The sequence below is a fragment of the Eutrigla gurnardus genome, assembly GCF_963514095.1.
Source record: "Eutrigla gurnardus genome assembly, chromosome: 21".
NCBI classification, from domain to species: domain Eukaryota; kingdom Metazoa; phylum Chordata; class Actinopteri; order Perciformes; family Triglidae; genus Eutrigla; species Eutrigla gurnardus.
In genome coordinates, this window is record NC_139932.1 from 6,239,622 (window position 1) to 6,266,768 (window position 27,147).

A 27,147-nucleotide genomic window follows, 5' to 3' on the forward strand; every position below is an offset into this window, starting at 1 on the left:
AGTTTATGAAATATTATTATAATTTTTCATGAAAAGCATTTAATTGTTCCATTTTCACAAATGTGAAGAATTGCTGCTTTTCCTCTATTTTTATTTTAATAATTTGCAGTCCAAACTGAGCTCCACCTCAACCAAGCACACTAAAATCCTCTTCCATGAATACATGGGTAATAATAATTTGGTAGCATGTAATACTTCGCTGGCTTCAGATACATTGGACATTTTGGGGACTTTTTCCTGAGTTTAACTCATAATTGCTAATACTCCGACCCCCCCTGAAGGCGGCAGCGGCAGCAGCTGCCACTCATCCAGCGGCGCGGCTGCGAACAGCGCATCCCTCTCCTCCGGTGGGGGGCGGGTCGTTCTCCTCGCTGCGCGTCGCGCTGCGTCCGGTCACTCTGCTGCGGACGGAGACTCGGAGACTCTGCGCGCTGGGAATAATGTCCCATTCATCTTTTTGAGTTGTACCCGAGAAGTGACTGCAAGATGCTGCTGCTGCTGACCGTGCTGATGTGCGCCAACCCGACTGTACTGGGGCAACTGGAGGAATCCCAGTTTGGAGATGACGCTGACCTCGCAGACTTTGACTTAGACATTGTAAGAAGATTAAAAGAGGAGTTTGCACATTCTGCTGTTTGGATCTACATCTGACTCCTCTGTCTTGTTCACAGGCGCCACGCAGGGTCCCACGGCAGGTCAAAACGTTACTCACCAAGGTAAGGTCAAACCTATGAAGATTGTTAGTATTCATATTTTGATCCTTAGGCTATATTTAGAGGTTAAATGTAAAGTTGCGTAAATTGCGTCAAACTTAATATGATATCACCAGTAAAGGAAAGGAAAAAACACATTTAAATGGTTCGTTTCACCGTCTTAGCCTGGCGTTTTAGGCACATGAATCTGCCAATCCTCTGGGACTTCACGGTCAGCTGACCTCACCATTAAGAAAACATTTGGTCCAACAGAGCATCATATTTTTAAAAAGCGACCAAGAAGTCATGACCTACTTTCTGTTATTTACAAGCGTTTGTCACCCTGAACGTGTGCGCTTTGGGCGTGACGCGCAGGAGATCCGCCAAAGCGCGCAGATGTGCCAGATCATCAGTAATCCACTGGATCTGAGCTCATGGGAACAGATTCCTCGGCCTCTGTTTTGGTGATTGTAACTATGGGAAAATCCAGGGCATGACCAATCTTGGCTAATCAATATTACATATCCAGTACGCATGGCGGGGCCGCGTTTCCAAGTTCTCAGCTCATATGTAGGTGCGGTTATTCTGCAGTAAGTGTGTCTCAACGTTACCCCCGCAGGAGACCAAACCCCACATCCAGGAACTCTCCATCAAGACCACCATCATCTCCCGCTACGCCTTCACCGCGGTGCACTGCGCGATGCTCAACCGGCACTCCGCCGCCGCCGAGGGCGTCTTCCACTTCCAGATCCCCGCCGGTGCCTACGTCTCCAACTTCACCATGTAAGAGCCGACCTGCGACACAAACGCTCTGATGGTGGAAAAATCACAATAACCGTGATAAGGATCCATTTGGGATTTTACGCAAGTTGTTGCCTGAGGGAACTTGGCTTCTTTTAGGATCATAAAACACGAAACAACAACAGAAATCAGCGGGTAGAACGAGATGTTTTATAGAAGTCACCGAGGAACATGAAAACTCCAACAGATGTTAGAAAATAAAACTCACAAACTCAAAGGAGGATTGAACGAGAAGTTCCCAACACGTTTCTCTGAAATTAAACAATCTTTTAAGGACCCTGTATCACAGGTGTCTCAGTTAGAGGCGAGGCACTTAAATCATCTTGTGGCCCCTCAGTTTTACCTCGGGCCTCTCATGAGGGGCCCGGCCCCCAGGTTGGGAACATCGCTCTGCAATTAGCCTACTAACAGGTTCCTGTTAAGATGCTCAGACTCATTTCAATGAATATAATCAAACAACGTATTATAAGACATGATTAAAATGGAAAGAAAATTATACAATAGGCCTACCTAAATCTATTTTTTAAGCCATAAAATAAACTTTATCGGCAGCAAAGTTCCCACTTCACCAAAACACCAAAACATCACTTTAGTATTGCTGTTAAAACACACACACACACACACACACACACACACACACACACACACACACACACACACACACACACACACACACAGTGACGGGAGTTCATTCATGTGTAATCATAAAAAGGTAACAACAGTATTTTGCCCCCAAAATGTCTTTTTTTGTGTGAGAAAACCCGGTTGAAGCGTGACAATAGGTGGTCCTGAATACGAGCCCCGCTCTAACCCTCCACCTTTGACCCCGTGAACCAGGATCATTGGAGGGCGGGTCTACCAGAGCGAGGTCAGGCCGAAGGGAAAGAGGGTCAAGCAGGACAACGGCAAAGCCAGGAACAAAGAGTCAGGTGATGCAAGGTAAGAAAGAAACCTGAGAGTGATGTGTGTGTGTGTGTGTGTGTGTGTGTGTGTGTGTGTGTGTGTGTGTGTGTGTGTGTGTGTGGCGTCTCTTCCTAATTACACAGCAGCCCTCGCATGCTCCTATTTTGCAAACAGAGATTGATAACATCCCGGCCAGACGGCCACAAAGACTGGGAGTGTGTTCTGTGCGTCCGACACGAGCTCATCGCTCCTCATGCTCCGAGGGCGAGGAGCGCCGTCTAAACGGGCGACCCGAGGGCCCACATGTGGAAGGAGTGACATCACCTTTCCAGCTGTCATATGAAAAGTGACATTTCATGAAATGAGATCTGGTGATTCACTGACTCCGCTGTGAAAGGACAGAGAGGGAGGAAGGAGAGGATTGGAGTGGAAGTCATGATATCACCACTTTCATGGACTGCTCCACCTTCCTCTCCTCCGTCATAATTGATCCAGTGTTGTTTTCTCCTTCTCTCTTCTACATTTAATAACAATAATGATAATACATTATTTCTTTACAGCTGCTGCTCAGTTTATTTGACCTCCATATTTCAGCCAATCTGGTGACCCTGAGCTTTGGAGAAGGCTGTACTGGCATTAAAGTGGCCTCTTCCTCCCACCACCCCCCCCCCCCCCCCCCCCCCCCTCCAGGTTCGAGCCGGAGGTGGAGGTGTTCAGGATGGCGGCCAGCATCCCGGGTCGGAACCGGGCCGTGTTCCTGCTGACCTACGAGGAGCTTCTGCAGCGCCGGCTGGGACGCTACGAACACGTGACCAGCCTCCGGCCGCTGCAGCTGGTGAGCCGCCTCAGCCTGGACGTCACCATCGTGGACCACTCGCCCCTCACAGACCTGCAGGTGTTGCCGCTCCGCAACGGCAGGAGCACCAAGCCCTCAACCGGGTCTGCAGCCAAGACGCCAGGTTCACAGATACATCCTGTTCATTTGATCACATACTTGTTTTCATTCTGATTTTTCTTAGTTTTCTCTACTGTTTATGTTGTACATAAATCATATGTATGTATTTCTTCTCTTTTTAAGCGTGCTTTTTGTTCCCTTCATCCCATTTGTTTTATGTATATTGATGTGTTATTATAACTTTAAATTAGCATTTCTAAAGGAATCATTCAAGATCTTAGATTTTACCAACATGCATTTGCAAACAAATATTCCCCAAAATGGGATGAATAACTCTAAATATCATCAACTATTGTTTAGAATCTCAGTCCAGCTCAGAGATCAATTTTCCAGTTAAAACACCAACACACTTCCTGTCTCTGTCCTTCAGCCAAGCTCGAGCTCCCCGTCACCACGGCGATCAAAAAGGAAAAGAATGTCTGCAAGATCACCTTCAGTCCCAACATCGTCCAACAGGCCAAGATCACCACCAACGGCATCCTGGGAGACTTTGTGATCCGCTACGATGTGCAGAGGGACATGGGGATAGGAGACATTCAGGTGAGATATGAGCTTTTCATGACCGAGAGCATTCCTTTTCATACTTTGCATAGTGTGCACATACATTTCCCATCCAACTGGACACACACACACACACACACACACACACACACACACACACACACACACACACACACACACACACACACACACACACACACACACACACACACACACACACACACACCTGTTAGTGATTCATTTTTCTGGTTTGCTGCCACCGAAGCCTCTCCGCTGCCAAACTCTTCTGTCTGTCTCCAGAACCAAACTATGTTTTGCTAATCGCACGCAAACTACTGCCTGTTGCTGTCTGTAACCTTTCTTTTCTTTGCCAGGTTTTAAACGGCCATTTCGTCCACTACTTTGCACCCAAAGACCTGCCGGTCGTTCCCAAGAATGTGGTGTTTGTGATCGACACCAGCGCCTCCATGGTGGGGACAAAGATCAAACAGGTACAGCACCACACTATCATAGATATCTAGAATACAGTGGTGAAGTTAAAGCTGCAGGAATGTGTTCCTAATTAAGGGCATTTTAAATAGTATCTGCGACCTTCCTCTGTACAGGGTTTCCACTCCTACACAGGAGAAAGGTTTGGATTTTACTCTTGCCAAATTGACAGAATAGGACACAAACCCAGAACCTAACCTTCTCCTGTGTGCCAAGCGTGTAGATCTACAGGTCTCCTACACCAATTTACACCCTTGTAAACAGTTCACTGTTTGGCTGGGTGGGCTCAGGACCCACTTGGCCCCCAAAGTTCCAACAACTCAAATTACAATTGAGGGCTGGGTAGGTCTGGGAGTTACATGCCTCTCCCTCCAAGAGGTTAAATACCTGAACTTCCCACTAGTTGGTTAGAACCCAGTGATTGGGCCTGTTTATCTGCTGCAACAACAAGTTTGGATGCAGGCTAAGTTTAGCCTATTTTCACATTAAAGTTTTAACGAATGCAGCTAAAAGTGCCACCTTGTGCCAGAAATACCAGATATGAACTTCTTACTTTTCCAGAGTGTGTCAGAGGACATTTTTGCTTCCCATGCAAAGCATTTTACCCTGATTTGAAGCAGAATTTCAATGGCTGTATCGGATGGGAAACCTGATACCCCACCTCCTCACTCCCACACTGGAATATCAGTATCCTCCATCTGCAATAGCGTGATAATCCCCTCAGCCGGACCCCGAGCTGATCTCTACAGCTGCCATGAGTACAGAAACAGATTTTCAGTCAGAAAGAAAAGTGGAAACATACAGCACAAGGCCATGCTGTGAGGGAGGAAGGTCAGTGTCTATGGGGTAATGGAACTTTCTAGACAACAGCACCCTCGACCCTTTGAGCCACCCCCCCACCCATCGCCAACCCCCAGCGGGCTGCAGGAACAGAACAACAAGTGTGTTTTGATGTGGCTCCACAATAGAGGGTTTCAGTGTGGTTCTGACCCCTGCTGTATAGGCTACAGCTCATAGGCACAGACAGTGCCAAATTATATATCACACCTACGCTCAGAGGGCTGCAGAGATGAGGACACTGGGAAGCTCCAGAAGTCAACGTACTTTTGCTCGTCTATCTCCTTACATAGACACATTCAAAGGGAACTAGAAAGTGGTCAAAGATACTAATGCTGGGTCGTGGGGAAGCAGAGGATTTCCCTCTCCCCAGCTCAAGGCGTTTCCAGGACAGACGACATATATGATCCCTCCAGCGTGCTCTGGGTCCACCTCAGGAGCTCTTACCAGTTGGAGGCGATGGAGAACTTCTAAAGGGAGGCGTCCTGATGATCAGATGACATGAAGAAGCATTAGCTCCACCCGAACTCCCTCCAGATGTATGAGCTCCTCACCCTGTCTCTAGGGTTGAGCCCAGCCACCATACCGAGGAGGCTCAGACAAAGACGTGTTTGCTTGTATCGGCCATCTCATTCTTTCAGTCATTAACCTCCTTGGGGAGGTAATAATGATTACAAAGGATAACGCTCAATCATCAGCAGATGGCCAAAACCTGCTGTGATTCAAACAAGTTCCATGGAAATCCGTCATGTTTCTTCAGAAAGAAAAATCAAGCTTACGTTAGCTAAAAACTTAATTTTCTTGGAGGAAAAGAAAGAAAACTTCTCTAGAAAATGTTTCTGATGTATTCTGTCAGCATCAATGCCAGGATTACACAGTTTCCGTTTTGTAAATGATGCATAAAAATGGCATGAAGAACACATTCGACACCTACCAAGCTCCAAAATAAGGTACTTTAGTATGCAAGAAGTTGATGGATAGATACAAAACAACAAAAACACACCATTACGTGTTCAGATTAACAAGCTCTCTTCCCTTTTTAACACATTTTTGACTCCACACTCCTGGGCTGGATTCATGGGTGGGGTTGTGTGTTTGATGAAATGATTTTGTTTCCAACTAATGAGTGAAAAGAGTTTTTACATTCATCTGTTGTAAGAAAGTCAGTTTCAAAAACCCTAGTCTTGTTTTCTAAGTGAGATTGACAGAAGATGAAATCATTTCAGACTAAAGATGCTCTGTTCACCATTCTGAGGGATCTGCGACCCGGCGATCACTTCAACTTCGTCAGCTTCTCCAATCGGCTCAAAGTCTGGCAGCCGAATCTCGTCCCGGTGACGCCCCTCAACATCAGAGACGCCAAAAAGTTTATTTACATGCTGGTGCCCACTGGAGGCGAGTCATTTCTACCATTATGGTCTTCTTCACAGTTCCAGTTCCATTCTGATTTTGTTGTTGTTTTTCTGGAAAGTGGTTCCAGGTCTGGAAAAGGTCTAGAGAACGGTTGTCTGTATTGAATAACACTATCCAACAGGAATAAAATCCATAAAGCTCAATAACATCCTGATGTCTCCTCACCACAGGTACAAATATTGATGGAGCCATCCAGACCGGCTCCTCTCTGCTCCGTGATTACCTCGTGAGCCCGGATGCCAGACCAAACAGCGTCTCCCTCATCATATTCCTGACGGACGGGCGGCCCACGGTCGGGGAGATCCAGTCCACTGCGATCCTGGGGAACACTCGCTCCGCCGTGCAGGAGAAGTTCTGCATCTTCACCATCGGGATGGGGAACGACGTGGACTACCGGCTGCTGGAGCGCATGGCTCTGGAAAACTGTGGGATGATGAGACGCATCCACGAGGACGCCGACGCCAGCGCGATGCTCAAAGGGTAAGAGCGTCCTCTCCGTGGTCGTCAATCCAGTCAGTATGTTGATGGAATATCCTGTACATGTTTGATCTCTAAAAGTGGTGACCAATCCCGGAATTGCTCCTCCTGTAGATGTCTTACACTCAAATTACACCTGTCGTGGTCCAAAACTGTGCAAGATTACCATCTAGCAACAGTAATAAAGTGAGATTTTTTATTTCTCTTTTTTTTTTTTTTTATTGCAACTGGCTTGAACCATTAAAAAAAAAAAAAAAGATTTGGCCAAAATGTTGACATAATGAAAGTATTTGTTCATTCCAGCATTTAGCTATTTAAAACCAACTACATCAGGTGTTTCCACCATGAAATAAAAAGACAAGGAATTCCTAATTTATGAGTTTAAGAGTAATTATTATCAAAATCCCCCTTCATATGTGGATAATCCGCCTCTTATTAAGCAATTAGCTCTCCTTAATCCCTCCTCTCTCCCCCTCCGACACGTCCCTCCATCTCTCATCAAGCTACGAGGGAACGACGACCGCAAATGTGACGGTGCTGACAACAGACCTCTTTAATCAACTCGGCCGCCCTCTTTCTCTCCTCTCCTTTACACACAACCCGGTTTCGTACTCCGTCTCTCTTCTGCACTCGGACACACAAGATGTTTGTTCAGTAGAGCAAGAATGTGCGTGTGCGTGTTGTGAAACCTGCATCTGAGTATGTATGTGGGGTTAACAGGTAATAGCCCTCGGCCTGCTTGAACAAACACGCTGGTTAAGAGGTGAGGAGGTTTACTGCGGCATGATAACAAGGACAGGACAGAGGACTCGTACACACACACACACTCGCACACACACACACTCTCTTTTATGAATGTGTGCACATAGTCTGAAGTGGGTGGAAGTTGCTTTGAGAGGTTAGACAAGCACGTTTATAGCCGGAAGGTTTTCTGTTTGAATAACTAAGACATTTGATGAAACCTGTAATAACACGCCGATGTGCCCTTGAGCAAAGGCATTGAACGTGTGACTGAATGGTGATCTGATAGGCAGATGTCAGATTTGGATGTTGTGTACATAATGTAAAAAAGAAAAAGTAAGCAATGTGAAATAACGCTTAATAATAATAACAAGAGCAAACGGCATCTCTGTCCGACGCAGAAGGAAACTTTGAGCGTCATGTTTAAAGCACGGGTCCAAAGACCAGGCGGCCATATTTCCAGAGTTGGGAAAGTGAACAACTTAGGCACTTTAGCAATGTTGGCAAAAAATTAGCATGAGAGCTGCTAAAAGAAAAGAGTATATAGAATCCTTAAATTCAGTTTCAAGTCAATTTACAGTAAATTCCTATAAAAGGTAGGATATAATAACCACGATTCTTGTTAAAAAATTTGCAATAAAATTTTGGGGGGGCATGTGAGTGATGTCATCAAACAATGTCATCCTGCCAAGAGAAAAACCAGAACAGATCACCGAGGTCACTTCAGAAAGCAATGTCTCTCCGTTCCTCTTCAGGTTCTACGATGAGATCGGAACTCCTCTGCTGTCTGACATACGGATCAACTACACCGAGGACGCCGTCCAGTACGTCACGCAGCATCTCTTCACCAACTACTTCAACGGCTCTGAGATCGTCATTGCCGGCAAGCTGTCCAACAGCACGGCAGAGTCCCTCCACGTCCAGGTGACAGCCAGCAACAACGACCGCAGCCTCATCCTGGAGACGGACGTCCCACTGCGGCAACGGCAGACGGAGACCAAGAAACACGTGGGGGCAGCAAAGGCGGCGATGGCGGCAGGAGCTAAGACTCCGGGGTCAGGGGTCGCGCAGGGATTAGGAGTGGCTTTGGGTTCTATAGCGGAGGACTTCGTGGAACGCGTGTGGGGTTTCCTGAGCGTCAAGGAGGGGCTACGGTCACGGCTCCGCAGCCAAACCAGCAGGGAGAGGGAAGACCACATCCAGCAGGCCACCAATCTGTCTCTGACCTACCACTTCCTCACCCCGCTCACCAACCTGGTGGTGGAGAAGCCCGAGGTCATGGCCGACGGCACCATGGCCCCGGCGCCCACCATCCCCCCGTCAGCTGTCTCAACTGCCAATGAGCTGCCAGGCGACACAGAGGACAGACGGGAACAGAAAGCCGACGGGAAGCCGGGAAGCCAGACTTCATCTCAGAGCAACATGATTGGTGAGGTCGCGTCTCCTAGGTTTGGGTGTAGAGGGTGTCTAAACGGTCTAAAGTCCACAAGGACAAAAACTGATAGTGGGATTGAAACCTATACACCTTCTTCAAAATAATAGTCCATCGAGTACTCCATGTATCAAATACAAAGACGGCAGCTGCAGTCTCACTCTTATCAAATACTCAGTTAGGGCCCCTCAGCATCGGAAATTAACACATTGAGGCCCACTTTAGCTGCTGTATGTGATGGCTTTCAACTAACCAAAGTGTGTGGAAGCCTGATTAGTGCAAGCGGAGGGGTTTATCCCAAAAGTTCTAATAACCAATACCGAGGGCTACTGACCGAGCGTCAGTTCTTGGTGAGTTGGGAGCGAGAATGTGTTGTGCCTGGATTCACAACCGTAACAATGGATTCAACTATAACCATGGCCAAATAGAAGCATCGCGATGTCCACTAGATCTTCTAATTCCACTCTCATACGATAACCCACTTCAACAAAGTGCATACAGTACAAAATTCTTGCTAAAATATAGTAAAATAAATAGAATTGCGTGTGTGTAGCCGTTTTGTTGCATACAGCTGTGCTTGCTAACATAATGACAACGCAAACAGCTAGCAACGAAGACGCTGTTTACTGAACTATATTTTGGATAATAATAATTGTGGACATTCACAAAACGTGGCCATAAACAGCTTGTTGCTAGCACGGTTAGCTGCTAACATTTGTTGTTCATGTAAATGAAGGTGTAGTTCTTTGTGGAACGTAGGTGAACAGCATGTTTCCTTTTACTGCTAGCATGGTTTGCTGTTTCCTGCTATATACTGTAGCTACATTTTGTTTTTGTTGTGGTAAAAATATGAGTATAGAATAAATATTCTCTTCCTTGCAGGTAAAGTTGAGAGACAACCAGTCAAGAAGTCCATCACCGTCTCCAAAACATCAGGTGAGTCCACATTCTGTGCCTCCTGTAAACAGTTGGAGATCCCCGTCGCCCGTTTCATCTGATAGCATCTCAAACCTATATAGTGTAAGCATGTATACGTCGTGGTTACGAGGCTCCGACGAGGAGACTTGAAAGAAAGGAGAGGGGGGAGCGTACAGTAGACTCTCCCTCTCTCGGTGTGGGCGGCCTGTAATTTGGACGTTTGTCAGACAGTCTGAGTGATGTCTCTGAACGCAACCTGACAAGAGGAAAGAACACATAGGGTCTAATTGAAATACCGACACAAGTGCTACGTGACACTTCAAACATCCAAGTATACACACGCACGCACGCACGCACGCACGCGCACACACACACACACACACACACACACACACACACACACACACACACACACACACACACACACACACACACACACACACACACACACACACACACACACACACACACACACACACACACACACAGTGGCCGAGTGGAGAGAGGAGCCGTGGATGTTTGTGTGCTACAGTAAAGAGAGGGAGCCCATCAGAGGCGGTTAGCGAGGGCTAATGACCCCCTCATTACCGCTGCTCTCTATTCATCTTCACTGGTTCTCACCAGCCGGAAGAGACACCAGCTAAATGTAAATTTGACTTCCTTACATAATGGCAAGGTGCCAGTTATCCAATTCTGGTGATGAATACCAAATTTAAAAACATTTTCTTGTGTTTGTTTCTATGTTTTTTTTTTGTCAAATTTAGTCAGAATCAGCCATAAAACTGCCTTCCTCCATCTGATTTATAAATCACTGCTCTACACCGTCACATAACATAAACATGATGCTGTCGGAAGTCGCTTGGTAAAGTGTCTTTGTTTTTCTCCCCCTGCTCACCTCTGAACGTCTCAGCGGATGGCGACCCCCACTTTGTGGTGGAGTTCCCTCTCAGCAAACTGACCGTGTGCTTCAACATCAACGGTGAACCTGGACACGTCCTGCGCCTGGTGTCTGACCACAAGCACTCTGGTGAGACACAGATCATAAAAACCCTCATTTCACATCCAGATCATTCACACCGTGGGTGTGTTGTTAATGTCACGTGTCTCCGTCAGGTGTGACGGTGAACGGGAAGCTGATCGGCGCCCCAGCACCGCCAGGCAGCCACAAGCAGCAGCGCACCTATTTCAGCACCATCACCATCGTGGTGGATCTGCCCCGACGCGCCTACATCGAGGTGACGCCCAAGAAGGTCATCCTGGACGGGCGGGACCGAATGGTTCTGCCATGCCACTCCACCGTCACGGTGGACAGCGGCGTCCTGTCGGTGTCCATTGTGGGGAAGTCCAACGTGACGGTGACGGTCGGAGGCAACGTCATGTTCGTGATCCTGCTGCATCAGTACAAGAACCCAGCCCCCTACCAGAGGGACCATCTGGGCTTCTACATCGGTAACAGCAAGGGGCTGTCGCATTACTGCCACGGCCTGCTGGGTAAGTGTTAATGAGGGTTTCAAGGAGAAATTCCTATCTGTCATTAAAGCTGCAAACTAAACCCCTCTATCAGCCACTAGAAGCAACAACAGTATTCATTGTCTCATGTGGAGCATGACGCTTCATGTAAATCTGTCATTTTAAAGCAAAGGTTGAACTCGAGAAAATGTCAGGTCGTCATTAAAAACACACTTGATTATCTTATGGGGATCATTCATATTCACAGAGAATTTTAATGGAAATCCAGCCATTTGTTTTCAATACATCCAAATCTAAAGGGTAATCTGGGCAGTAGTTAAACACTTATTCTTGATCAATAGCTCCTTTGAGCCCATAGAACACCAGAGAAACACTTCACTGTGGTGTGGAAGGATCCTTCTCCTCAGTTTATTAGCATTTGGTTCAAGTAAGTATTCAAGGATAACTCCAGGGTTTTGGTGAGTGGACTATAATCAGGGGAAAGTTGCCGGGATGGAGACTTAGTGACTCTCTGCCATTGATGGCCACTGAGATAAGCGTGATCCATGTCTACTTTCAGGTCAGTTCCTGTATGAGGAGGTGGGGCTGGCAGAGCTTCCTGCACAAGGAGACATGAAGCCCTCCTCGGTCCTGAAGGTGAAGGACCGCTCGGTGGCGGTGGTCCAGAAGAGCAGGAGGATCTACAGCGGGACCCAGAGCGTGGACTGCTGGTTCGCCCGGAACAACGCGGCCAAGCTGATCGACGGACAGTACGAGGACTATTTGATGTCGCACATGTTCGACACGGCGGACTGGCCACACGGGACCAACAGAGTGTGAGACCAGACTGAACTGAACCCAACTGAAGCATTCATGTGGCCACGACTCATTTTACTCTGTAGCCAGACCGCATCCCAGCAGGTCCCAAAGGGTCACACGCCTCACCTTCACATTTCAGTTGCTCGTTTTGTATATATTTTTTTCTACTATTTCTAATGAAAATTAATTGTCTATTATATGTATTATTTTTTACAATAATTTTGACGTTGTAAATAAAACACTCAAACCCACATGTTGAAGGTTGTTTTCTAAAACAACATGTCTCAAACTCAGTCCTCGAGCTGAGGATCACACCTGGTCACCACGGAGACACAACGCCGCTAACGAACGCCCCAGCGCCAATGACTAGATGCACACCCAACACACAAATACACCCCCCACACACAGCTCCATAGTGCTCCCTGTCATCAGCTGGAGGTCACAGGGCTGCTGGCCCCGCCCACACAGGTGTGCTCTGGCCAGGTCCCCGCTGAGGTTGTCTGTCATCGCGCTGCCTCGCCCCGGCCGCCGCAGGAATTCAACACCAAACACCAGCTCATGTGTCAATCATCTTTATTCATAGCACAGATTAAAGAGATACATTTGGTAGGAAGCCTTTTCATCTACATGTTCATGATTGGGTTTATTAAAAAAAAAATACACAAGAGACATTGGAATACAAAATAAAAACATTAGAGACGAAATTCGTCAAACTGTAGCCCTTCGGCGGAGACATTCATATTCATTAAAAACATCCTATTCCAACGTCGTTACCACAGATTGGACCATAATATATAAAGAGAAATACATGAAATAAAAAAGAATAAATAAAATACATGTGCCATAACTTGTAAAAGTTGAATACACAGCTACTATATGATCTGCCACAGAGCATTACTATGAGTATTAGGGCCATTTTTACAAAAATGGGAGATTTTGATAACAGCAGTATTTTGAGAAAAGAAAACATTTAATGTTATGAGCGAAGATGTGATCATTTAAAAAAAAAAAGGAATAGTAATCAATATCACTCTGATATCCGTCCATTCATATGAAGCGACAGCCAGGAGATGGTTAGCATAGCTTAGCACAAAGACTGGAAAAGGGGGAACCTGCTAGCCTCGCTCTGAACAAAAGGTAGGAAGTTCAGTAAGTCACTGCTCCCCGCTGAGAAATAGTCCCGTGTAAATCCTTGTGAAACCCCAACGTGCCTTTTTTACCCTTTTTTGTGCGGATAAAACACAAAATATATCAAATGTTAATTAGTGAGCTTTAAAAGGTGCTAGTGGGTATGTTATTTCCCTGTCTCCAGTCATTATGCTAAGCTAATCAGCTGCTGGCTGTAGCTTCATGTTTTCCGTACAGACATGAGAGATATTCAGACTGATTTTCCCCTTAAATATGATATTTACCTCATGACATTAAGACTTTAGTCTTTATAGCTTTTTCTCTTAAAATTGGTAACTTTTCCTCGACATTTACACATTTTACTCAAAATATTCTGACATTATTCTGAAAATCTGCTCAGTGACTCCATCGTATATACCAAATATTAAAATCGTTGCAGAAGTGTGATCTGGTCCTTTACACCTTGACATGAACCAATTTCCTGCCCACATATATGTGAACCTTTCCATGTAACGATTGTAACCGCTTTCAACACGTTTGCTCCGTCGTGACTGCAGCATATATGCACGGCTTTAAAAAAATCAGACCATTAACCGTCTTTCAAGGTTGAAATAAGCAGCCAGAGGGAGAAATCGCCGGAATGACTATAATTACACCTTAAATAAAAAGGTGGATTTCAAGTGATTATATTTGACAGAGCACCTATATACTTGTATATGCTTTATTCACTTGCTGCTCTTTGGAATATGATACACCATAAACGACTCTCTTTAGAGCAGCATGATTTCCAGAAGTCCCCAGTGTGCAGAGAAGACAGATTGATTTCAGTCTTTGTCATTACCACCCGTGCATTTTGCCCCGTGGGTTCTGCCCTCCTTAATAACCTCCCTCAGCGCACATTCAGTTGTGGCTTCTCTGACGTTCTCTCGCAGCGAGCGAAGGCAGCGAGGTGAGAGCTTCTGATTACCAAAATGCTATTTGATGTACATGCATCTTCATCACATGCATACGCTGAGGAAGATAAAGAGGCTGCTAAGGCTGTAGTGTTCACATTCACGGGTCACGTGACCTTTAGTTGTGCCTTTGTTTGCAAGAAGTTGACAGGTTTGCTTGTGCTCAGGATCTTGAGAGAGTGTGTGTGTGTGTGTGTGTCTTGTGTGTGTGTGTGTGTGTGTGTGTGTGTGTGTGTGTGTGTGTGTGTGTGTGTGTGTGTGTGTGTGTGTGTGTGTGTGTGTGTGTGTGTGTGTGTGTGTGTGTGTGTGTGTGTGTGTGTGTGTGTGGACAGCGGATGGACGAGTAGGAGGTAGCATCACCTGGGTTTACACCACCACCCAGCTGGGTCTGAGCGGTCCTCCAGAATACTGCACATGAGGGGCCGGTCCCACAGTGGCGGGCTCTTCTTCCCCCTCTGAAGCCTCGTCTGTGTCCGTGTCGACGGTCAGCAGGACCTGAGAGAAGACAGAAGACAAGGTCGAGAGGTTATCGGCCGTTTTAATGTTTGGATTGTGCATCCTCTGCAAAAATGTGGGAAATATCTCAGCTCTGAATTCCCAGCCTAAAGTGGAAAATATCCTGTTTACTCGCTTTACCCCTCTGTTCTCCTGCAGCAGCAGGGATTCACGTCCCAAAGGAGCAGCATTTAGGCCTTATAAACCACCGTATTTATGCTTTATGTAATGTTGCGTGGGTTTGACATGTGGGGAATGTGATATAAAGACCAGTGGTGTAAAGACAGGGAGCACTTTACTGCCTCCCAGTGTCTTTTTGTCACTAGCAAATCTCCACTGTAACCTTGATGTCAGAGTCAGCAACAGCAGCCACAACGGAGGCATTGTGACGACGGCCTCGACCAGCACCCCCACCAAGACCTCGTCCAAGTCAATGCCCCTCTATCTGTCATCCTCCTCCGCTTCGCTCCACTCTCCACAACATCAGCGCGTGGAAACCACTCCTAAATGGCACTTTTATTCCCGGCAAGAGGGCTTGATTTATGGATGCCTGGCAGACGATCAGGGGAAAGCAAAGGGGAGGGGCGGGGTAAACACTGAACACCGGGGTCAAGTACCCCAGCAGTCATTTGCCCTGAAGTCTGTCAGTTAAATCTCAACTGAAGAAAGAAATGGCGGCTATTAAAAAGGGATTCCCCGAACACAACAAGGACAGGACTTTGAGTTTCTTGGATAAACCAGCTCTCGACTGATCACTTTGATTTCTTCTTGCCAGACTTCTGTCTCCATGTCTCTCTCTGTGTTTCTTGTCTCTGTACATGTCTGTACATTCCAGCAAATAAGGCTGCGAACATATTCTTTGATTCACTAAATTACAAAATAAAAGCACCTCCACTACATGGCCAAACGTATGTGGAACCCCCAACAATTACACCCATAATGTAATTATTGTAGTTCTACTTTAAATCCGAGAAACTTTTTAAAATTTGTCTAGTTTATTTAAAAAAACAATTTAGAAATACAATATGCTTCGATTATTATAAACAAAGTGTTACAACATTAAGGTTTGTTTAAGTCAAGATGTTAATGCTACATAAACAAAACTGAGAAAATTCTCTGCATGAGTGATGACCACAAGGGGAGAGCGAGAGAACACGTTTGGGAGTTGTGTGAATTTGCAAAACCTCATCAAAAGCAAAATAGCACATGCTCTACTTTTATCCAAAAACGGATCTCACGGTGGATTAAAACGTGGAAAGAAAAATCAGAATCCAAACAGAAACGAGGAAGGACAGAGAGAACGGTCTGACTCAGTATTTCTTGGACTGGGTTTGTTCCTCATTAGATCGTGTGTGTGTGTGTGTGTGTGTGTGTGTGTGTGTGTGTGTGTGTGTGTGTGTGTGTGTGTGTGTGTGTGTGTGTGTGTGTGTGTGTGTGTGTGTGTGTGTGTGTGTGTGTGTGTGTGTGTGTGTGTGTCTGCACTGTGCTCATCCCCCCAAAACAACAGGTGCGGTTGACACCCAGCGTGACCGTGTGGGTGCATCCACCATCAACACCCGTTTTCACACACATTAAAGTCTTAACATCTTAAAGTCACATTCCTGTTTGGCTTCAGCAAACTGCTTCATAACATCAAAAGTAATCCCTTTAAAAGGCCAGTGAGTCACTTCCAGAGCAGATGGGATCCGTCTGATTCCTCTCAGAGCTCTGGTAAGCAAGCGTTTGGCTTATGACTGTTTTATTAACATTCATAAACTGCTAATGCTAACTGGAATTTACACAATCAAACGTGGAAAGAGAAGTAAGTGAAGTTTGGATCTGATCCCGTTTGTACCAATGCCCAATTAGAGTTGAACAAGCTGAACGGAGATGATCTCTAAGAGGAAGCAGGTGGCTTCACTACGTCAGGGACTAGAAACGCTGAGCGGCCGTTAACCAGAGTTCACTTTGCTCGCTACTCGTTAACGCGTCAGTGGCTCTCACCCGTGACTCTTCGCCGGTCGCCCATGGCGACGAGTCGGCCTTCTTCACCGAGCTGTCGCAGGAGTCATCCAGGCTCTTCATCGTCTTGTACTTCCTCATCATCAGGCTGTCCACCACCCAGAACATGATGGACTACGGGGAGAGCCAGAGAGGGGTTACTCGTTCTTCTTAAGACACCTTCAAATGTTTAAGTGGGGTTAATTGAGCTGATCCATAGTCAGTGTGTTGCCTCCAGTAGATGGTTTGGACAAACCGATAGGAGTACCAGCTAGTAATACTAGCAATGTACTGCTGTGGACGGGGGTAGCAGCCAAAAACATTTAAATCAATATCTGTTTAAGTCTACATTAGCCTCCTGGCTGCTGGTCAACGATCGCTTACATTGCGTTATCGTGGGACTTTGGTGCATCAAGAACCTTCTTTAAGCTCTATAAGGTAAAAGTACTGCCTTTGTCAGTGGAGTCTGGTGGCTTTGGAGTGAGAATAGACAACAGAAAAGGCCAGTCTAACAGCAAGGTAGGGCTAAATATAGCATCCATATAAACTGATATTGATTGATTGATACCCACTATGGACGAGCGCCTCATACAACATCCTGACCATCCCTTTAACAATAATAGACAATGTGGCGACCAGGTGGCGAAGGTTTAGCTCACGTTCACGATGAAGGGCACGATGAGCATGACCAGCACCAGCTCCATCTGAGGGTTGGCGATGTAGCTGAGCAGCACCTCCTGCAACTGGAAACCAAGAGTGAACGTTAACATCGGCTTCTTCAAAACGCTGTCGAGTGGGAAGAAGATGAACCAACTACTGTTTCAATGAAGAGCTTTTGAAAACCACCATCGAAATGTGATTTCAACCCATAGTTAAACACTCTATTCATCTCATTTTAGGTACAGAAATTATCTGAAAACATTTGGGATCAACAATGCTGACATATTTGCATCAACTCACATGTTTTTTATGCTTTTAACTATTAGTTCCTTATTTCTCAAGATAATGATTCCGTGTGGAACTAATCTGTTCTTCACAACAACAGATACGTCATTAAACACTAACTCTTTTGCTGTTCTATATAAATGTGCACTTGTGTATTCACACAATCTGAGCTGAAAATATCATGCATTAGAATCTCAACTTAGAATCTCAAAAAGAACATGTTATGGTTTCATAAAAACCTTTGTTTTGCCTCACATGGCTCTGGCAAAACAAATCCAAATGGGAAGACAGACTTTATAATCAGAGTTGATCAAAGAGTCCAGAGGCAATGTGTCAACAAAGTTGGGTCTCCAGAGATTTACAAAACAAAACTCTTATCTGGAAATGGATGAAAAAGATATTAAACCATAACCCGCCTTTATATTCTGTATAAGGGCATCTGTTGCTATGACAAAGACTCTGAATAAACAAATATGAACCCCAATGTCATGCGAACAAACTGTTTTTTATCCTCCACTTGTTTATTTTCCCTCTCTAGTCTTGATAGCTTTGGAGTCTGGTTGGCCTGGACAAAAAATGTTCTGTTTCTCACAATAAAAAAAGAAAACCTGATTCAGGTGAAGTGAAGCAGGGTGTATTCTCATAATCTACCACTTCCGCCTGTGTTTTTGGCAGAAAAAATGTAGGAAAATGTCACAGGATGCCATCTTTCCCAGCGGACCAGAATGCAACACGAGCTCAGTGTCCTTACTTTGGACCATCCGGGGACGAGCAGCACCAGGCTGATCACACCTTTCTCCAGCACCATGATGAGCAGGTAGACGCCACACTGGCCGAGCCACGCTGCCGCCTGGGGAGGGTCGCCTGGAGGACAGGACGTCCACAGGAAAACACGTCAGTATGTAAGGGTTCACAGCTCGTCTTCATGTGCTGGTCCAAATCTAAAACAGGACTAAAAATACGCAATTGCAAATTTTGTAGTTTTCTCTCACATTTTCACACTTTATTTGTGAAACGATTATTAATATAATATAATAATAATATATTATTATATAAATATTATTTTAGCTATATTTAAAGATTGTATTCCTTATTTCAATGTGCTTCATTTTATTCAAATTTTATAGTATTAACTTATTTTTTATGAAAAAAGCATGCATTATTATTGCATATTATTATATTATTTATTCTGTCCTGGGGATTTTTTTTTATAACTTTAATTTATTTAGATTTTTAGCTCTTCTATATCTCAAATTGGTGGTACTATGCTAAATTATTTGCGTGACACATTCAGTATACTGCATACGAACTTGCAAAGAAATAACTTTTCATACTTTGAACTACTACGTCCAGGATCAAGAATGTATTTTCATGCTTGATTTAATTTGTAATGCATCTTGTGTGTAAACCTCAACCTGTCTGTCACACAGGTGTCTCAGCACAGCAGACACAAGAGGACAAGTCTGTCATTAAGACAGGAAGAGGTGAGGAGACAGACACAGAGACTGGAAGTGGACATAGAGTGTGAAAGAAGAAAGAAAGAAGTCACAGATCAAATATAAAGCCGACCCTGATCAGAAAAGATGAGCGAGGTGGAGACCTTAAGCAGCCTCACAAGTTGTTTTGATGAAATGTTCCTTCACACACACAAGGAACAAATAAAAGACAACAGTAGAGCGAGTGAGTGGAATAATCCCCCTCTGAAGCCGCTGGGAATGTTTTACAGCTGGAGATGCTGGCTCTCCTCCCCATCTACCTCCAGTGAGTCTCCAGCGCCCCCCGGTGGCAGAAACCAGAGCTGCAGCTTTGGAAATCCACAAACTCAACTCATCAGGCACTTCATGTGGACAAAAGAGAGGCGACGACGTCCCACTCACCATATTCTCCAAACATGAGCAGCGTCCACTGCTTGTACTCCACCAGTCTGGACACCAACTTCACAGCCAGCCAGATGACCAGCATCCCCAGCATGGCGTCCAGCAGGAAGTTCATCAGATACCTTGGGCAAAATGGGAAACCGCCTTTCTGAGTGAGACAGTCGGACCGCGGCGGGTCAAGACTTTGTGTGGTGTGCTGATCAGTAACTCACAGGGAGCATGGGTCCTCTTCGGTGAGCGTGGACAGGAAGACGTTGGCAAAGTGGATGAAAAGGGCACCGATGGCCTGCTTGGATGTGTCAAAAAACCTGGAAAAGATCAGGTTTAAAAAAAAAAAAAAGATTTATTGTGTTGCATGTCTACAAATGTCTTATTGAATACTTAATGTCAAGGAATCACAAGAAATATTCAGACTAGCCAGCAGGCCAGTGTTGGAGGAGATATTTGAGGCTTTTTATAGTCCAGGTTTATTCCCTGGGAGGAATTAGGATTCATTCAGCCAACATTTTCTTTACTTTAATAGACCTTTTGCTCATCTATGCAAGTGTGTTGAATGTAAGAATGTCAGTCAGGACCGTGTAGAAGAGAGTAAAGAGAAGAGGAAACGTTTCTGACCAGATCCTCCACGGCCGTCTGATCCCTACTGGCTCCCGGAACCTCTTCACTGCCAAAGACAAAACCAAAGAAAGTCATTCAAGTGAACAATGATGTTCCCACTAAACTTGTGTTTATCCTGCAAAACAATAACAGGTGATACGGTTCCTCTGCAGCTCGTCTGAGCCTCATCCCTCCCAGCGCTGCAGGGCAGAGGGGGAGCCAGGACAGATGAAACACAGACGTTCACATGAACTCTGGTTTTTTTCTTCTTTTTCACACCGACGCAACACTTGGTTCCTCCCCACCGGGCTGAGGGTGAACAGACTCCCACTGTTCCTCTATCTCACCATCTAACAAGGTCAGAGAATGTGACTCGGCATGTGAAAACAGGAGCGAGGCTTCCTGCAGACGTGTTTGACATCTGTAAACGCGTCATGGCAGAGGCCTTTGGAGCGCAGCGTAATTATTCATACTTTTCTGGACTTTTTCTAACTTTGTAAGCCTTTTAAAGTGACTTCAAGTGGATTGTTTTGGGGCTGAAACTATTATCAATTTTGCTAATTAAATCAATCATTATTTAGGTTCTTTACTGACGGCAATTACTATTAATAGCTGCCAATTAAAATGAGGTTCGTCATCTGTAGAACCCACAGTGTTTTTACATTTTGGACATATTACCGTGGCAATTACATTTTTATGTGCATTTTGTTTTCCATTTGTCTGTTGTGTGTTTTTATGAGGTGAAACTGCCGTCTTGGCCGGTACCCCCTTTGTAAAAAAGATTTAACACCTGTTATATTCTGATTAAATAAAAATTAAATACATAAATAAATAAAAAAACATTTGATTTCATCTCAAAAAGTAAAGATTTGCCGCTCGTCTCCATTTTAGATCATTGTAAAGTGAATATTTAGGTCTAGGTCTGACAACACAAGTTATATGAAGATGTCCCCTTGGGCTCTAAAGAGTGGAGCTGTTAAATCCCCCAAAATAAGCAGCACGTGATATGATCATAACAATAATCACTTACAGGTCTGCATTTTCTAAAGCGTTAGAGGCTGTGGGAATGTTGGACACACAGAAATGGCATTAAGTGGAACTAAAGTGTGTGAAATTTATCTCCTAAGTCTTCTGAAAAACAGGCATCGCACAAACCAGTGACTCTAATGACATCAGCGTCACTTTCTCATAATTTGCTCTGATTGGCTTACAAACGTTTCTCTTCACAAAAATCCTCAAATGTTTGTTTTAAACACACAGCTTTGCACTGAATAACTCTGGCTGCTGTACTGGATGTGCGGCCTTGGTCGGGGGTTTATCTAAGCAAAGGAATGATGACAAGTCAATGGAAGGAAACTCACAAAAATAGCTTTGAGGAAGAGCACTCTAAACACAGATCAGTGGAGGGATGCTCGGCTCGGCTTTGACTTGGCTTTCTGCCACTGTGATCATAGCCGAAGGGCTCTTAAATGCTCCGCTGCACACAAATAATGTGGCGGTAAATATTAACAGATTCATGTGCTTTGACCAGGAATGACACATGAGTCACTGCGCAAAGCTGAGAACAGGAGAGGGGGAGAAAAAAGGGAGAGGAGAGGGGTATCGATTTCTCTACTAATAAGTAACTGAGTGGAGGTTAGAGCTCATTGATCTCACTCAGCCTCGATGCCTGGCCTAATTCTGCAACACTTCACTGCTGCAGGCTTCAACTGCTCTGAACCCATCGCTAAGATCACCACCGGGCAGTGACCTTTCAAAACAGCACCCTCATAATTACATCGCCGTCACACGGGTGAAATGATGAATGATGATCTGGATTTATGTCATTTACATGCAGCATTTTGCCATATCAGCATCCATGCATTTACCCATAAGGGTTAATTAACAATACAAGCATTTTCACAGGCTCTGAATTTAGGCAAAAGTTAACATAAAGCACATATAATCCAGTTAGCTAAAAAATGTGAAGAAACTGCTTTATTTTTCATGAACCGATGGACAAAAACACCTGGTGGGTAAATAAAGTCAATGCTGAATATTCAAGGAAAACTGATCAGAAAAAAAACAAACCTACAGCTTGAATGTAATCCAGTAAGTCATAAGGAAACCATTGGACATGAGGTGGGATTTGAGAGCGTCTGCATTAAAACAAACCATATAAAGAGGTTCCTAAATGGCTCAAGTGTTCCCATTTTACTCGTACCCATCGGCTGCAGCAGAAGTGGGAAGATGCCCAACATTCTCCAAGTCAGCTGCCGCAGAATCACAAGTTATGTAGTCGTCAATAGCCATTGTTCAGAGCACATCCGCTGTAAAAGGATTATCTTGTTTCACTGTGAAAGCAGGCAAACAAACCACTAGGAACGTGGCTGATGTTGGTCACGTCCCATACAATGATAATACAAGGCTGTTTAAATCAATCACAGATTCCTTGAAGAAGTCTGTTCTGTTGGCTGAATATTGAATTTGGCTGAGATTTTTATCAGTATATCATTGGCAGGTTTTTTTTTTTAGACCATGACTCCATTAAAAACTCTACAATGTGTGATGCATCTTTGCTTACAGTTCGATATATAAGTTAAAACCTTAAAATGTATTATTTATGATGCATTGGGGTCTTAAGGGCAAATTCGGTGTACAGATAATCAGCAATCATTCACATCAGCTGTGTATTTTGAGGACGTGGAAGATGTTTGTGGCTTTCAATTGACAAAACAGCTGACATTCCTTCGCGATATGTTAAGTTTACATCACCTATCTCATGCCGAAATTAATAGAGAACACTTATTAGGCAAGAAATATTAAAGAGGTCTTCGAAGAAGGTCGGACTTTCTGCCGAACGGCGAGTCTGTATTCAATTAGCATGCTTTTTAATGGAATTTGGTGGCGAGCTAAACGAGGGTCTGCGAAAACAAACGTCAACAACACGCCACGTGGACCAATGTGAGCCTTTAAAGACGAGCTGTGTCTCGCGGAACATCCTCATGAATAAACCCAAACTGACTGTGGTGATGAAGATGTTTTAAAACACAAGAATACTCACACATCAGCGTGCTGAACGCGATGACAGCCAGGAGTCCCTGGATCAGAACGCCGAACCGGTCCGTCAAAGCTCCGTTATCGCAGCCTTGAGGGTTCGCCTTGTTGATGTCGGACATGTTCGTGATTTCAAAGACGTCGTTGTCCAGGAACCTTTTCACCAAGAACACCCCGCTGTATCCGTACAGGTCCATGTTGACGCGACACAAACAACACGGACGCTTGAGACAAAAGAAGTCCTCCCTCGGTGGGCTAAAGAGGGCTTAACCTTCCTTCACTCCGGGGAAAACAACGCCAGATTTACCGGGTTCCGATTCAAAGTTCCGCCGTCAACGTGTGCAAACGCCGGTGCAACAACCCGTGATGCAAAGGCAAACAAGAGAATCGATTATCTCACTCACGTCCATGTTTATGACAACAAGAAACACCTAACTGTCAAGCAACCAGCGGAAAACCGAAACTCTAGCTTCCGGTGAAAACCGCGATTTCAAAATAAAAGGCGTCCATGTTTCCTTTGGGACAGAAAAACAAAAGACTGTAATCTTTCAGGCGACACGTTGTTTTTAGTAACCTGCAAATATCACACAGTAGGCCTACTACTTACATCTTTTAGAGACGAAGCAATCTTGCAGAAAATGTCATTTCGTGCTGATCACGGTTAATTTTATGTCATGTTATTATTAAATAATTAAAATTGGAAATCAAATAGTAGACAGATATTAAGCAACATGGAGGCCCTGTTAAAAACATTCATGGGCAGGTAGAAGATGATTATTGAACATGGTTTTGAATGTGTAGATTGTAATAACGTCTTTTTTTAGGTGATGAAGGAAAAGCCGTTACCCAGTAGTTTCCTTGAAAGCCTACTGCAGTTATCTGTTATTAATCACAGATCACAAAACATATATGGAGTCATGTAGGGCCGGAGATGAGAAATACATTTAGATATTCTGCTCTCACCACTTATGTTTGCGACAGAAATGTAAAGAATGTGATACTTTTGGTCAAATTCAAGACTTTCTTAAATGGTTAATGATGGTTCTTAGCTGTTTTCCCTTATTGGGCTATTGTTGGCTATCTGATTTTAGTAGGCCTAATAGTATATCTGTTTCCTTTTGTATTGTTTGTCTGAAAGTGTTTACGCTGCTGTCTTGCTTGGGATTTATACCAATTTACATAATATACAAAACATTCAAATGTGATCCAAAAGCACACTATTTCTATTCTTTTGTTCCCATTTTGACTGTTTAACAGGCATTTATTTTGAAGTAAAATGTACCCGACTTCCTGTTGCTCTGTAATGAAGCTCTGTGCGGCTCATGGCAGCAGAAGAATATGCGCGAGGCCCTCCGGAGCACTTTGGATCGTGTCACTTGGCCATGCGCGCGACGGGGCCCACGCACGAGGCAAATCTCGGCCTCACGTGAAGATGTAACTTAGCCTATATGTTTAAATTCGGAGTCTATCAACCGCAGTTATAGAGGTGGAGAGGATGTTGTTATGGGATTAATAATTATAAAATGTTAGTTTGCCAATTTAGAGAGAAGATAGTTATGTACAAATGTTGTGATTTGTCTGAATAATATAGTTGAGATTTTTCATTTGGATGAATCCACAAAGATTGTCATTGGATTATTTTTGTACAAAACACAACTCGTGTGTGATGAGACATTAATACGGCACGTGCGCACTCGAGCTACTATCTCAATAGAAACAGCCAAACTTTGAGTTTGGCTCAAAATGTCACTCATAGGCTCGATAGTTCCTATATAAACCTGTCGACAGCACGCATGGCATCTGCATTTATTCACACTGTTAACGTCTATCAGCTCAGACGGAAGGTTTTGACATATATAAACTACAAATCATTTTTCCTCGATACTGAATTCCCCTACGTTTTAGATGCTCTTAGATGCTTTAGGTGGCTCCAATGCTTATGGGGCCATCAATATATATGGATAGAAATCGAGCATAAATAAATACCCAACATAAATAATTGCTTTATTTGACTACAAAAACTCACACTGGTTCTGCTTTACTAAACACTTCATTGAGGATTTAGGAGATGTTTAATTTGCTCCCGAAACCAGAACCTTTTATGAGTGTTGCCAAAACAAAAACGTTCCTCTGCCTCGTGCAGGCTGCGGGCTCATGCACGAGTGTGTGTGTGTGTGTGCGTGTGTGCGCCCCCCCCCCCGCATAATCCTTTCCAGCGCGCGCATGGAAAAGCCTCTTCTCTGGCAGATTAATGGAGCAGGGCGCGTGCCCCAACCATCTGTTCCTCCAGCGGCATCGCACCGGCACGAGCGCCTCTTCTTCTCGCGTCTTCATGATTCCTTTGTGTCTTTAGGAATCAGACCCGCCGCCGCAAACGCAACACGGGACTTCCCTTCGCAGGTTTCAAAATAAAATCCGCATCGCATTTATAATGGTATTGTACCACCCAGTCATAATAGCCCACGCTTTATTGTAGAATATTGGATTATGTGGTGACTTTGGTGACCTTTTTGGCTTCTGGTCCCCTAAAATCCTATTTCATTTGAAGGGTGCTCTGGGGTGAAGATATCTACAGTATGTTTTTCACATTAAAAGAGCGAAAAAATGACAAAAGCTTGAAAAATATTTTGGGGGGGGGGGGGGGGGTCTCTTATCACTTTAATCGCTTTAATGGTGACGCTTTAATGGTGACCCCTCATGTGTCGGGCATGCATGTCAGATTTATTACCTTTTAATCAGAATTAGCAGAGATCTCTTTCATTTAATATGTCATCATTTTAGGTGATATTATCGAAACGCTGTTTCTGGTTTTCCATCTCAAAGATCGATTTTGACCTCCACGCCTCTTAATTGGCTCTTAAATATGGACTTAATACATGATACGCGACAGCGTGTATTTTAAGACTATTCCAACACCCACATGAATGTTATAGCACAACCTTATATTGTATCACTTCTGGTCAAATCAATCCAAAAAGACAAAAATAGGCCAAACTAAATATATGTTTTTCTTGTGAATATAGGATTATGTGTCACAGACATGCAGTATTATTGCATGTGAGTCTCCTGAACCTGGCAGGGTGTGAGGGCGCAAGAAGGGTAAGTTTCATTTCATGGATTCCCAGAAAAATACCGCGTAATAAAACAATACGCGCGGAGGTGAGATTTACATTTGACTTTTGATTTCGTCATGCGTGCGGTCTCCCAAATGTCAAGAGTGAACTTCCACGCTGAAAGAGGAACAAGCCTCGCTGAGAAACCTCACAGATGGAGGCATGCAGGTCCCGCTCTCTGTGGGGAAAGACCGACTTTCCACCCCGAGACCACGTATCTCTCCCCGGGACCAGCTCGCCTCTCTGCTGGTCGGCATGTTAATAAGTCTGTTTATGGAAATATGTGGCGACCTTTGAACCAAACGCGTGACTCTTAAAGTGGCGCTGCTACCGCTAGAGGATACTGTTGACTTTGATAAGACGCGGCTTCACACAACCAAATCTCAGGGGATTTCTCAAGAGCTGTTTGGAGAAAAGTGATTGCCCTCAAAAAAAAAAAAAAAAGAGCATAATGAAGTGGTGAAAAGAGCAAATGGTTATGAGAGATGAAGAATTATTGACTTTTCGGGGTTATTTATGCACGGAAGCAGCTGGAGATGAGGGGAAGTTGTGCTGCTCTAGTCAGGTATACTTCTATATTTTCTGGAAGCTTGACC

At 44.5% G+C, this 27,147-nt stretch overlaps 2 protein-coding genes across 3 annotated transcripts; one reads left to right on the forward strand and one right to left on the reverse strand.

Moving 5' to 3' along the window:
* Nucleotides 1-224: 224 nt before the first annotated feature.
* On the forward strand, nt 225-12,660 carry itih5 (inter-alpha-trypsin inhibitor heavy chain 5). Its single transcript, XM_084038759.1, has 14 exons — nt 225-597; nt 672-716; nt 1,312-1,475; nt 2,331-2,432; nt 3,087-3,355; nt 3,722-3,891; nt 4,227-4,343; nt 6,405-6,573; nt 6,762-7,071; nt 8,565-9,238; nt 10,124-10,177; nt 11,070-11,186; nt 11,273-11,650; nt 12,189-12,660. The coding sequence occupies exons 1-14, from the start codon at nt 487-489 to the stop codon at nt 12,446-12,448; spliced, it is 2,940 nt and encodes a 979-aa protein (XP_083894885.1). The 5' UTR covers nt 225-486; the 3' UTR covers nt 12,449-12,660.
* On the reverse strand, nt 1,489-23,885 carry tmem110l (transmembrane protein 110, like). 2 transcript variants are annotated; one of them, XM_084038763.1, is made up of 9 exons: nt 23,446-23,885; nt 20,421-20,469; nt 20,018-20,113; nt 19,806-19,927; nt 18,680-18,792; nt 17,643-17,726; nt 16,987-17,118; nt 14,869-15,003; nt 1,489-1,503 (listed from the first exon to the last, which is right to left on the reverse strand). In XM_084038763.1, the coding sequence occupies exons 1-8, from the start codon at nt 23,633-23,635 to the stop codon at nt 14,875-14,877; spliced, it is 915 nt and encodes a 304-aa protein (XP_083894889.1). In that variant the 5' UTR covers nt 23,636-23,885; the 3' UTR covers nt 1,489-1,503; nt 14,869-14,874. The 2 variants fall into 2 exon arrangements, with proteins under 2 accessions (XP_083894889.1, XP_083894888.1); XM_084038762.1 differs by lacking the exon at nt 1,489-1,503 and having other exon boundaries at nt 14,730-15,003; nt 23,446-23,884.
* Between the last annotated feature and the right edge of the window lie 3,262 nt (nt 23,886-27,147).